Source organism: Chiloscyllium plagiosum, unplaced genomic scaffold, assembly GCF_037043375.1.
Source record: "Chiloscyllium plagiosum isolate Xiang-an unplaced genomic scaffold, Cpla_swu_hap1 HiC_scaffold_10, whole genome shotgun sequence".
Classification (NCBI taxonomy): domain Eukaryota; kingdom Metazoa; phylum Chordata; class Chondrichthyes; order Orectolobiformes; family Hemiscylliidae; genus Chiloscyllium; species Chiloscyllium plagiosum.
In genome coordinates this window covers 11,077,954-11,090,980 of record NW_028270148.1, presented here as the reverse complement: position 1 = coordinate 11,090,980, position 13,027 = coordinate 11,077,954, and the positions used below count along the sequence as shown (strand labels likewise).

At 57.5% G+C, this 13,027-nt stretch overlaps 1 protein-coding gene across 7 annotated transcripts in view; it reads right to left on the bottom strand.

The window, feature by feature from the left end:
- Positions 1–13,027, bottom strand: part of hivep2a (HIVEP zinc finger 2a) — a 248,332-nt gene that overhangs the window by 30,015 nt on the left and 205,290 nt on the right. For all 7 annotated transcript variants that reach the window (XM_043695329.2, XM_043695330.2, XM_043695328.2 and 4 more), the window contains 2 exons: positions 5,096–10,609; positions 2,065–2,222 (listed from right to left, as the gene is read on the bottom strand). In XM_043695329.2, coding sequence (XP_043551264.2) covers positions 2,065–2,222; positions 5,096–10,036 — 5,099 coding nt within the window. In that variant the 5' untranslated portion in view covers positions 10,037–10,609. The remainder of the gene's footprint in view (positions 1–2,064; positions 2,223–5,095; positions 10,610–13,027) is intronic.

Below are 13,027 nucleotides of genomic sequence, written 5' to 3'. Positions count from 1 at the left end.
GAGGGGGAGATTGTCAGGGTGAGGGGAGTGTGTCAGGGTGAGGAGAATGTCAGGGTGAGGGGGAGATTGTCAGAGCGAGGGGAGAGTGTCAGGGTGAGGGGGGGAGTGACAGGATGAGGGGGAGAGTGTTAGGGTGAGGGGAGAGTGTCAGGGTGAGGGGGAGAGTATCAGGGTGAGGAGTTAAGTTTCAGGGTGGGGGGGGAGTAGGGTGAGGGGGGGAGTGTCAGATTGAGGGGGAGATTGTCAGGGTGAGGGGAGAGTGTCAGGGCGAGGGGAGAGTGTCAGGGTGAGGGGGAGAGTGTGTCAAGGTGAGGGGGGCAGTGTGTCAGGGCGAGGGGAGAGTGTCAGAGCGAGGAGAATGTCAAGGTGAGGTGGAGATTGTTAGGGCGAGGGGAGAGTGTCAGGGCGAGGGGAGAGTGTCAGGGCGAGGGGAGAGTGTCAGGGTGAGGGGGAGAGTGTGTCAAGGTGAGGGGGGCAGTGTGTCAGGGCGAGGGGGAGAGTGTGTTAGGTCGAGGGGAGAGTGTCCGGGCGAGGGGAGAGTGTCAGCGCGAGGGGAGTGTCAGGGCGAGGGGAGAATGTCAGGGTGAGTGGGAGAGTGTCAGGGCGAAGGGAGAGTGTCACGGCGAGGGGAGTGTCAGGGCGAGGGGAGAATGTCAGGGTGAGAGGGAGAGTGTCAGGACGAGGGGAGAGTGTCAGGGAGAGAGGGAGAGTGTCAGGGTGACGGGGGAGTGTCAGGGTGAGCGGGAGGGTGTCAGATTGAGGGGAGAGTGTCATGGTGAGGGGAGATCGTCAGGGTGAGGGGGAGATTGTTAGGGTGAGGGAAGAGTATCAGGGTGAGGGGGGGAGTGTTAAGGTGAGGGGGAGAGTGTCAGGGTGAGGGGGAGAGTGTCAGGGTGAGGGGGAGAGTGACAGGGTGAGGGGGAGAGTGTGTCAGGGTGAGGGGGAGAGTGTTAGGGTGAGGGGGAGAGTGTTAAGGTGAGGGGAGAGTGTCAGGGTGAGGGGGAGAGTATCAGGGTGAGGGGGAGAGTGACAGGGTGAGGTGGAGAGTGTGTCAGGGTGAGGGGGAGAGTATCAGGGTGAGGAGTTAAGTTTCAGGGTGGGGGGGAGTGTCAGGGTGAGGGGGGGGAGTGTCAGGTTGAGGGGGAAATTGTCAGGGTGAGGGGAGAGTGTCAGGGTGAGGGGAGAGTGTCAGGGTGAGGGGGAGAGTGTGTCAAGGTGAGGGGGGCAGTGTGTCAGGGTGAGGGGAGAGTGTCAGAGCGAGGAGAATGTCAAGGTGAGGTGGAGATTGTTAGGGCGAGGGGAGAGTGTCAGGGCGAGGGGAGAGTGTCAGGGCGAGGGGAGAGTGTCAGGGTGAGGGGGAGAGTGTGTCAAGGTGAGGGGGGCAGTGTGTCAGGGCGAGGGGGAGAGTGTGTTAGGTCGAGGGGAGAGTGTCCGGGCGAGGGGAGAGTGTCAGCGCGAGGGGAGTGTCAGGGCGAGGGGAGAATGTCAGGGTGAGTGGGAGAGTGTCAGGGCGAAGGGAGAGTGTCACGGCGAGGGGAGTGTCAGGACGAGGGGAGAGTGTCAGGGAGAGAGGGAGAGTGTCAGGGTGAGGGGGAGGGTGTCAGATTGAGGGGGAGAGTGTCATGGTGAGGGGAGATCGTCAGGGTGAGGGGGAGATTGTTAGGGTGAGGGGTGAGTGTCAGGGTGAGGGGGAGAGTATCAGGGTGAGGGGGAGAGTGACAGGGTGAGGGGGAGAGTGTGTCAGGGTGAGGGGGAGAGTGTTAGGGTGAGGGGGAGAGTGTTAGAGTGAGGGGGAGAGTGTTAAGGTGAGGGGGAGAGTGTCAGGGTGAGGGGTAGGAGTTTCAGGGTGAGGGGGGAGTGTCAGGGCGTGGGGAAGAGTGTCAGGGCATGGGGGAGAGTGTCAGGGTGTGGGGGAGAGTGTCAGGGCGGGGGGGAGAGTATATATATGAATTTATGTGTGAATATATGAAACCTCTGAGTGGGTCATTGGAACCCAGTGCTTGTCCCGGGCCAGGGGAAGCTGTGAGACAGAAAGTGATCGGAACGCAGTGCCGAGTTATTTACCCGCCATCGAAGATTTTAATCCTGGTGGGCTCCACTTGCTTGCCAGGTTGGTCTTTGTTCACACCCGTCTCCATCTTATCCCTTTCCTTCTCAAAACTTCCTGCTGCTTTCCTTCCAGCCGCATCATGATCACACTGCGAAGATTCATACCATTTCATCTGCCGAGGACAGATGGCATTGTGTTATTTTGTTTCCTGTCCTGTCCAAGCAGATTGAAGCTTTTAACTCTTCCATGTCCTGAGCATTTGTAGAAGGGGAAAGTGTGTAGTGGTCTTATTGAAGGGAACGCGCCATGGGAAGCTTGCTCATTTCCGACAGAGATACGGAGAAATTTCTTACTTCAGACAGTCATAAGTCTTTGGAACTGCCTCTGACTGAGAGCAGTGTGGGTTGTGTCATTAGACACAGGGTTTTAACTGACAAAGGAGACCAGGGTAATGGAGAAGGAAACGCTTACTGGAGTGAGGACCCCAATGAGAATGGGCAGGATTGTTGTAATGCATACGCACAAGAGTAGGCCACTCAGCCTTTCCAGCCCACTCCACCATTCAACAAGATCATGGCTCACCTCAACTCTCCATTCCTCCTCCCCCACCCCCTCCTTGGTCATCAAGAATCTATCTCCCTCTGCCTTAAAATATTTAAAGGCTCTGCTCCCACGGCCTTTAGAGGAAGGGAATTCTGAGAGAAAAGAATGTTCTCTCAACTTCATCTTAAGTGGGCAACCTTTTATTCTTAAACTTTAACCCCCCCACCACCATTCGTTCTGGATTCTCCCACAAAAGGAAACATCCTTTCCACAGCCACCCGGCCAAGTCCCCTCAGGATCTCATATGTTTCATTTAGTTCACCTCTCACTCTTCTAAGCTCCAGAGGATACAGGCCCAGCCTTTCCTCATATCGCAATCAACTCATTCCAGGGATTAGTCGAGTAAAGCGTCTTTGAACCGCTGCCAATGCATTAACATCCTCCTGGCAGTACAGTGATCAGTACCACACTCTGTACTCCAGGTACACGCTCCATACTTTTACATTCAATTGCCCTCACAATACACAGAAAGATCTATTGGTTTTCCTGACACCTTGTTGTCCCTGCAGACTAAGCCCCTGCAAACCAGGCATGAGGGTGGCCCCAAGGTGACGAACATGGCACACTTGCTTTCATCAGCAATGATAGACCATGTTGCAGCCATAATAGGCCGCATTTGGAGTATGGTCTGCAGTATTTTGGTCGCCACACTACCAGAAGGGCGTGGAAGAGAAGGGCGAGGGGAGAGTGACGTGGAAGAGAAGGTTCACCAGGATGTTGCCTGGTCTCGAGGGTATTGGCCATGAGGGGAAGGTTAAAAAAATGAGGATTCTTTTCACTGGAATGATGGTGGCTGAAAGGAGACCTGACAGAGGTCCACACCATTAGAAGAGGCATGGGTAGGGTGGATAGTCAGAGGCTTTTTCCCCAGGGTTGACGTTTCAATTACAAGGGGGGAACAGGTTCAAGGTGAGAGGGGAAAATTCAAGGGTGATGTGAGAGGGAAGTATTTCAAGCAGAGAGTGGTAGGGCCCTGGCATGCACCGTCTGAAGAGGTGGTGGAAGCAGGCACATTGGTAACATCCCAGATGGCTCCATGAATAGGAAGGGAATAGAAGGAGACAAACTGCATATGGGCAGGGAGGTTTGTTTGTTAGTTTAGTGAGGACACAATGATTGGGACAGACGTGGAGGGCCGAAGGGCCTGTTCCTCTGCTGTACTGCTTTTGTTCTCTCGGTCTGGCAGCAGTTATAGAGTCATTCAACAGGATCATGGCTGATCATTGCTTTCTCCTCCAGACCTTTAGATCCCTTTCGCATTTAACCCCTTTGTGAAAACATTCTGTTTTTGCCTCAACCACTCTCTGTGGCAGCAAATTCCATGGGTTCCCCCCTCTCAGTCCTGAATGACCTAACAACACCCGAAGACTGCGACCCCCCCCCCAACCATCCACCCCAGGTCAGACCAGGTAAGGATGACAGTTTCCTTCCCTAAAGGACATTAGTGAACCAGAAGAGTTTTTATAGAATCCCTACAGTGTTGAAACAGGCCATTCAGCCCATCAGTTCCGCTTGATCCTCCAAAGAGTATCCCAGCCAGACCTACCCACCCTATCCTTGCATTCCCCATGGCTAGCTCACATAACCTGCACATTCCTGGACAGAGAATCAGAGGGAATCCCTACAGTGTGGAAACAGGTCAATTGGCCCAACAAGTCCACACCGACCCTCCGAAGAGTATCCCACCCAGAGACATATCCCTATCCAATTACTCTACATTTATCCCTGACTAATTCACCCAACCTGCACATCCCTGAACACTATGGGCAGTTTAGCATGGCCAATTCACCCAACCTGCACATCCCTGAACACTATGGGCAGTTTACCATGGCCAATTCACCCAACCTGCACATCCCTGAACATTATGGGCAATTTAGTATGGCCAATTTACCTAACCTACACATCCCTGAACACTATGGGCAATTTAGTATGGCCAATTTACCTAACCTACACATCCCTGAACACTATGGGCAGTTTACCATGGCCAATTCACCCAACCTGCACATCCCTGAACACTATGGGCAGTTTACCATGGCCAATTCACCCAACCTGCACATCCCTGAACATTATGGGCAATTTAGTATGGCCAATTTACCTAACCTACACATCCCTGAACACTATGGGCAATTTAGTATGGCCAATTTACCTAACCTACACATCCCTGAACACTATGGGCAATTTAGCATGGCCAACCCACCCTAACCTGCACATAGTTGGACCGTAGGAGGAAACGGGAGCACCCGGAGGAAACCCACGCAGACACGAGGAGAACTTGCAAACTCCACACAGACAGTCGCCCGAGGCTGGTATTGAACCTGGGTCCCTGATGCTATGAGGCAACGACTTCCCAATTAGTCTGGTCTCTCTGATTAGCTTGGTTCTAACTGATTTGAAACAGCCCTACAACGCTGTCAAGGTGATCCACATCTGGCCGATCCTCACCTGGGCTATTCTCTGCTTCCAGCCGCTGGAGGCCACCAGCTTTCCCGAACTGGGCCAGTTCAGAGCAGACATGATGTAGATCTCTTTGGCTGCCTTCTGCTTGGACCTGAGGAGGGCCAGGGCCACCTTCGTGGCAGTGCCCGGGGGGTTGGGGTTGTACGAGCTGATGCACCAGGTGGCGTACATGGAGAGCTTGGGGGCCATGTGCCGGGTCGGGTTGGGTTTGGTGTAATTCAGGAAGCACCAGCTGACGCTGGTGGAGGTGCGGAGGCTGGGGAACTGCAGGAACTGCTGGAGGTCAGACACGTCCGAGAGGAGCACGGTGCCACCCACCACCGTGCCCCCCTGGCTGACGGGCACCTGGAGGAGCATGCTGATGGGGAACTTGTGCTGAGGGGGCAGCAGGGGCGGGGGCTCCGAGGGGAGGTCGCCAGGCGATGGCGGCCCTCTCTGCGGACTCTCCACCTCAAGGCTCTCCAGGGACTCCATGTCGCTGCATTGGCCAAGCGACAGGCGCTCCTCGGAGGGGGCGGACTCCAGGCTCTGAGGGCCGTGCCATCGCGGGGAGGAGCCAGAGGGTGACGGTTGGCCTTCCCTCGCCTCACCGGTGGTGCAGAACTGGCGCACCAGCTGCGGCTTGGCCGCCTTGGCATTGGCAGGCGTGCTGGGGGTGCCGGACTCCCGCAGGCTGAGCTTCTCCAGCATCTGCCCGCAGATCTTCTCCTCCTTGACCCGCTTCTGCTGCTGGGTCTCCACGGAGAGCTCCAGGCTGCTGGCGGGGGAGAGCATGCGCTTGCTGCCCCCGATGGATGTTCCCCCGTCCGAGCTCACCAGGCCCACGGTGAGGGGCACCGACACTTCTCCGGCCGTGCCCACCGCTGTTGCTGTCGCCGAGGGTGTGGGCAGCCCCCAGGGGGCGCACTGCGCTCCTCCTACCCCACCCGGCTCCTGGGCGGGCGAACGGCCCTCCACCTTGCAGATGACCAGGCCAGGGCTGTGGCTGAGCGGCCCGCGGGTGCCTCCTGAAGCGTGGGAGACGCTGGTGTACATGACACTGCCGTAGGTGGGCATGTTGGCCTGAATCCTGACGGGCACCAGCAGGGAGGGAGGGGTGCGGCTGGAGCGTGGGGCGGGGGCGTGGGCCCGGCGCCCGGGGGAGTGCTGAGGGGAAGCCCGGGGCGAGGGGCAAGGCTGCTCCTTGTCCCCCCAGCCCGGCCGGGCCTGAGGGCGCCTCTCCACTGGCTGACCGGGGTAGGCCTCGCCGGGGGAGAGTGAGGGGCACGGGAGCTGCAGGGGAACCGCTGGCCACTGCGCGGTGGGGGGATAGGGCTCGGAGCCGGGGGTAGGGAAGGGCGGGGGCGGCTGGTAGAGCTGCCAGGGCTGGTGGAAGTCGAGGGGAGGGTAAGGGGCGTCACAGGGACGGTCGGTGGGTGAGGCCGGGCGGTGTCGAGGTCCCCGGGTTGGGAGGGCGGGCCCGCACGCCTGGTGACCGGAGACCTGCATCGGCTCGCCCAGCTCCAGCCCGTGCTCCGGCTGGGAATTCTCTGAGTACTGTCCGAGGGAAGCCTGGCGCACCAGGAAGCACCGTCTCCTCTCCCTGACAGCGGGGGAGGAGGCGGGAGCAGGCCCACAGCGGGGCCCAGCCCCCCCAGGGCCTCCCGACAGGTTGCCATAGTCGAAGGACTTGCTGCGGGTCTCCACCATCTCCAGATAGGGCTGGCACGGGGCCTGCTCTGAAGCCGAACGCCTCATCTCCTTCTGCTGCTGCTGCTCCTGCTGCTGCTGTTGGCCCAATAGGCCCGGGCTGTTGACCACGTAGGGCACCGTCAGATACTCGGCCGTCTCCAGCCTGCCCGAGGTCCCAGGCTTCGGGCCCTCGTCTCTCTCCAGCGAGAGTGAGAAGCTGGAGCTGTGCGACCAGTTGCTGTCCTGGCTCAGACTCCGGGACAGCGTACCGGACTCCAGGCTCGACTCCCCGGATGAGTACTGCAGCTCGGCGAGGCGCAGCCTCTTCTTCTTGGGTGGTAGTTTCTCGGCTGGCAGCTGGGACAGCGTTTCGCTCCGCTGCGGCCACTGGAACTCCTCGGGCACCTTCTCGGCCTCCTTGACGGGGGCCTCGTCCGGCTCCTTCTCCGGTTTGTCCGGTTCCTCTGTCACCCGGATCTCCGGCACCTGGATATTGTGTTGGCGCACCAGCTTGGGCGTCGGCTGGGGCTGTGGGCTGGCCTGGAGCTCTCCCACCTCAGCTGGCGGGTGCTGACCCACCCCCATCCCCACCTCGGGGGAGGGGTCGGGCCCCCCAGGACCGGAAAGCAGCTCCATGGACTCAGACCGCTCGAAGGAGCCTGGCCAGCTCAGCGAGTTGGTGTGCTGGATGACGGAGATCTCGTTGCCTGTCCCCCTCCGGCCTCCATCCTGCTTGCCCAGGCCCTGCCCCCCTAGCGAATCCTCCATTGCCTGCGGCTCGCTCTCCTCTGCCGTTGCCACGGCGACCGGCTCCCTTGGCAGGCCGAAGAAACCTGAGGTGGTCATGGTCGACACGGAGACAGTTCTGGGGATTGGTTCCTGATCGGTGAGGGGATTCCCCTCAGCTTTGGGCTCAGCCCCTGAGGGGGGTGACCAGGTCAGGCCTCCGTACGGGCCTCCATAGCGACCGGGGATGTCCTCCTCATCCCCAACACTCTTTTCTTTCCTTCGTTTCCTGAATGGTAAGTTTTCCAGCACCGGGCCAGCCTTGTAGACCGTGGTCTGAGATAACTCCAGCCCACCCTCGCCAAGGGGTTTGGGCGCTCCACACTTGGCACGCGGCCCGTGCGAGCAGTAGAACTTCCTGTGGGCCTCAAAGTTGTCCCAAATCTGGTACTTGACGCCGCAGATTTCGCACTCGTACACCGTGCCCACTCCCTTCTGGGCTTTCATCACCAGCAGCGATGGGTCACCTCCCTCGGCCAACTCCCCTTCTTCTGTCTTGGTGGCTCCCGTGGCGGCTGGAGATCCCCTGGGGAAGGTCCCAGGCCCTTGCTCCCCGTCGTCGTGCCCGCAACTCCCCGGGGCGTGGCCCTCGAGACCAGAGAACAGCTCGATGGCCGTCTGGCGTTTCAGCATGCGCTGGTGCGGCAGCAGGGCAGAGCCGGCGTGGAACACATCATCCGAGCCCGTCATCCTCTCGTCGAAGGAGTGGCTCCCCCTCAGCACCTGGGGGACTCCCAGGCCATTCCCGGAGGATATGGGCATGGAGTTGCTCCGGGTTAACGTGGCACTGTCCGCCGTGTCTGGCGGGATACCCAAGAGCTCCTTCTCTGACGGCACAAAGCAGTCCATTGCACTCGGGCCCAGTGACTCCTCAGAGAAGGCCCTGGCCTCGCTGACTGCCTCCCCCAGCGCCATTGGATGCTTCCGCAACTCACCGCCATCTCCCCGGTAACAGGTGAACCTTCGTGGCTTGACAGGGTCTAGTTGACTGGGGTCCACCAAGACGTTGTTGTGGCTTATGAGCTGCAAGATGTGCTCCTCGATGAACTTCTCCAGGTCAGGCTTGTCTCCAGGGATTGCCACCAAGCCGGCCTTGTCCTTGCAGGCCATCGGAGGGGGCTCCTGCAATGCCACGTTGACCGCCATGGGCCTGGGGGCCAGCCTAGCAAACTTGCCGAAGATGATCTCGGCGTAGGACTTGGCGTTGGTGTTGGGGGGACTGACCTGCTGCTCAGCACTCTCCGATCGGGAGAAGTAGCCCGAATCGGTGCTGCCCTTGCTGTGGGGGCTCAGCAAGTTAACGGACTGCTCACTGTCCTGGCCTCGCTTCTCGTTCAGCCGCAGGGCCAGCCTCTGCTTGATGGTATGCGGCCCCCCGTACTTCCAGACCATGACAGGGGGGCTGGGGCAAGCTTCCGTCTTGACGTAGGCTGGCGGGCCCTCGGCCTGCGCCTGGAGGCCGCACTTGGGGACGATGAGAATGGGCACCTTCATGGGCCCGGCAGGAGACTCCTCACTGAGCACCTCAGAGTCCGAGCTGTATTTCTGAGACACCCTCAGGGAGCGTTGCAGGATGGGATTGCCAGCTTCGGCCACCTCTGGTTCCGGCGATTCCGGCTGGGACAGCCTCTTGCCAGGGCAGAGCTCCTCGTCTGTGTCTGTGCTCTCGTCGGCATCGGAGTGCAGCCCGGCCTCCTCGCCCCCTCCCAGAGGCTCTGTGTCCGAGCGGCAGCTGGGCTCTGCCTCAGCCTCGGCGGAGAGTAGACCGGCCTTGATGGCGTGGGCGTGGGACTTGCGGTGCTTGTAGAGGTTGCTCTTGGTCTTGAAGGAGAAACCACAGGGGGCGCAGGGATAGGGTCTCTCGCCCGTGTGGGAACGGATGTGCTTCTTGAGGACACTGGGCTTGGCACATGCTCGCCCACAGTACTGGCAGATGTGTTTGCCCGGCTTCTTGGGCTTCTTGTCCCTCCTCAGGGCCTCATCTCGGGGTCCGGGCACAGCCTGGGGGTAGTGGCGGTAGCAGGCCGGGCTGGGGGCCTTGCCTAGCTGACGGGACCGGTGCTGGAGGGGCAGGAAGGCCTCGGGAGGTGTGGCTTCCAGGGGGCGACCGAAGGGCCAGGGTCGCCCCTCCACCCCAGCTCCTGCCTCCGGAGTGGGGTATCCCCGGGGGTCAGGCCGGCGCTGGAAATGTGGGAAGGGACGGGGTGCGTAGTGGTGGTGGTGGTGGTGGTGGTAGGGGCCGCCCAGGAGTTGCCGTGACTGGGCCTGACGAGGAGCCTCAGCGGGAAGCTGAAGTTCAGAGTGGTAGTAAGGCCCTGTCCCACCAACTGGGCCCTGGGGGTCCGGCGCCAGCCTCTGAGCCCCCGGCTCAGGGAAAACGCTGGGCTGTAACCGGGGGGTGTCCCGTTGGACTGGGCCGGGGGCGCCGCTGTCCTCAGCCGCGCCCAGCATCGCGCGATTCGGCTCCATTTCCGGTCAGGACGGTCGCTAAGTGCCGGGGCTTCGTTGCTGAGGCAACCGTCAACTGCATCTAAAGCTCGGCTCGGTCTCCCAGTGCTGCCATCGGCTGATCGCTGCCGGCATGGGGCTCAAACAACTGCTGCCTCTTCAGGTCACTCACCGCCAGAGGTCGTCACTGAGCATCAAACTGGAGAGGGCTTGTCACTCACTGAATCCCTCACGCTAGGACGCCAAGCTTCTGCCCCCTCCCCCGCTCTCTTAGTCTTTCTCCTGGACCAAAGGTGACCTCCTTCTCCGGACGGGAGTCACGCCGTCTTTCCCGCTGTGTGTGCGGCAGGGCCACGGTAAGCGGTCACTCTCAGTCGCTTGGTCCTCTCCATGGTAACGGAGCCCGCCTTCTCAATGGGCACAAGAAGATGTCAGGTGCCGCCACCCTCCTACTCGTGCCTCCGTCTCCACTTCACATTCCTCTGGGACTGAGGCCTACCTGATTCTCGAAAGGGGGGTGTAAATCCGTAACCCACTCGCTCTGTCCCCTACACCAGATTTACAATGTCCTTCAGAGTCTCTAACAGCAGCTTCCTACAAGGGGGGGGGGGGGGAAAGCAAAAGAAAAATACATTAATAAAAAGAAAGATCCCATTGATTCTAGTGTTACTGAATGCATTGATGTTGGGCCTACAGGCTGTATGCTGCAGCTCAGTGGTAGCACACCCACCTCAGACTCTGAAGATACTGGGTTCAAATCCCTGACTGGAGGAGTAAGAAGAAAACAATTAGGCCATTCAGCCCCTCAATCTCCCACTGCTGTTTGTTAATCTATTTTTTTTGGAACTCATTCCACATCACAGTGATGCCCTCATCCTGTGATTGAATTCAAAAAGAATTTGATTGAAAACTCACGTGTGTCAATGGTAGTGTGATTAACCTACTATAAAGACCAGGTTTAGAGAGACAGAGGTGGTGACATTTGAGGGGGTTACGGGGATGGTGAGGCCTGCAGAAGGATTCTATGCTGCAGGCACGAGCTAAAATGAACAGAAATACAGATGCTGGGAAAAGCGAAAGTGAAGTGGCAACTATGAGGAGCCATTCCGTGGGTCAGTCAATCTCCACAGGACGCTCTGTTGGAGCCTCTTTCCGTTCTGAAATGGCGGCTCTGTGGGGGTGAGGCTACATTCTACACTAAAGCTGCACATCGGAGATAGGGGCAAGAGTAGGCCACTGCGCCTGTCTCACCACTGGATACAAACATGGCCGCCTTGTGGACCCATGCCAGGGGTCTGAGATAATAATAACAACATTCACTTACAGAGGGCACTTTGTGACCAGTCTATCCCTGTGCTCCTTGGCTCACTCCTCTCTGTGAACTGGAGGTGAGGTAAAACACTCAAAATCAACTGACCCTCCTGCACTCCCTGAGTTAAAGTGCCTTCCAGTTAAGCAACACCTTGATTTTAAAAACCTTGATCAAATCCCTTTGGCGCCTCACCATCTCTGCAACCCCCTCAAATGTCACCACCTCTCTCTCTCTAAACCTGAACTTTATAGGAGCAGCCCTCCTGATGTTAATCACACCACCATTGACACAGGTGAGTTTTCAATCAAATTCTTCTTGAATTCATTCACAGGATGAGGGCGTCACTGGGGAGGCAGCATTTATTGCCCATCCCTAATTGCCCAGAGGGCAGTTTAAGAGTCAACCACATCGCTGTGGGTCTGGAGTCACATGTAGGCCAGACCAGATAAGGATGGCAGTTTTCTTTCCTGAAGGACATTACTGACCCAGGTGCGTTTTTCTCTGACAATCGATGCATGGTCATCATTAGATCCTTAGTTCCAGATTTTTATTGAATTCAAATTCCATCATTTGCTGTGGCAGAATTCAAACGGATCATAGAATCATTGAAATGCTACAGTGTGGAAACAGGCCATTCAGCCCAACAAGTCCACACCGACCCTCTGAAGAGCATCCAACACAGACTCACCACCACCGACCCAATTCCCATCACCCTGCATTTCCCCATGGCTTACCCACCTAGCCTACACATCCCTGAACACTACAGGCAATTTAGCATGGCCAATTCACCTAACCTGCACATCTTTGGACTGTGGGAGGAAACCGGAGCACCCGGAGGAAGCCCACGCAGAGACAGGGAGAATGTGCAAATTCCACACAGACAGTCACCCAAGGCTGGAATTGAACCCGGGCCTGTGGCGCAATCCAGTGATAATATGACTAGGCCGTTGCAAACTTTACATTCTGAAGAAAGTTCAGCTCTGAAGAAGGGCCATACTAGATTTGAAATGCTAACTCTGTTTCTCTCTCCACAGTTACTGCTAGACCTGCTGTGTTTCTCCAGCATTTTCTGTCTTTTGCTTCTGATTTCAAACAATATAATGATGTATCCAGAATGACCCCTGAGGGGGACACCAGTTTAAACAACTGCCAGTCTAACAAACGTCCAGAACCACCTCTGTGATATTTTATCAAGCTAAATAAACCAGTATTCCATTGCAAGGCTGAGGCTCACCCAGATTTCTAATCAGGAAGGGAATCAAGGGTTATGGAGAAAAGGCAGGAAAGTGGAGATGAGGATTGTCAGATCAGCCACGATCTCACTGAATGGCAGAACAGACTCGATGGGCTGAACGGCCTAATTCTACTCCTGTGTCATCCAGTCTTAACATTGTGACTTTTACAAACAAGAATAAACCAAGGATGGATGACAACAGTTCCTTGGCACATGTTCCACCATAACAAAACTGTAACCAAACCCAGAGTGAGCAGCAGGGACCCTGGTTTGATTCCACCTGCGGGTGACTGTCTGTATGGAGTTTGCACGTTCTCCCTGAGTCTGTGCAGGTGCTCTGATTTCCTTCCATGGTCCAAAGATGTACAGGTTAGGTGGATTGGCGATGGGAAATGCAGGGTTACAGGGATGGGCTCAACGGGCCAAATGGCCTGTTTCCACACTGTAGGGATTCTATGAACCAGAG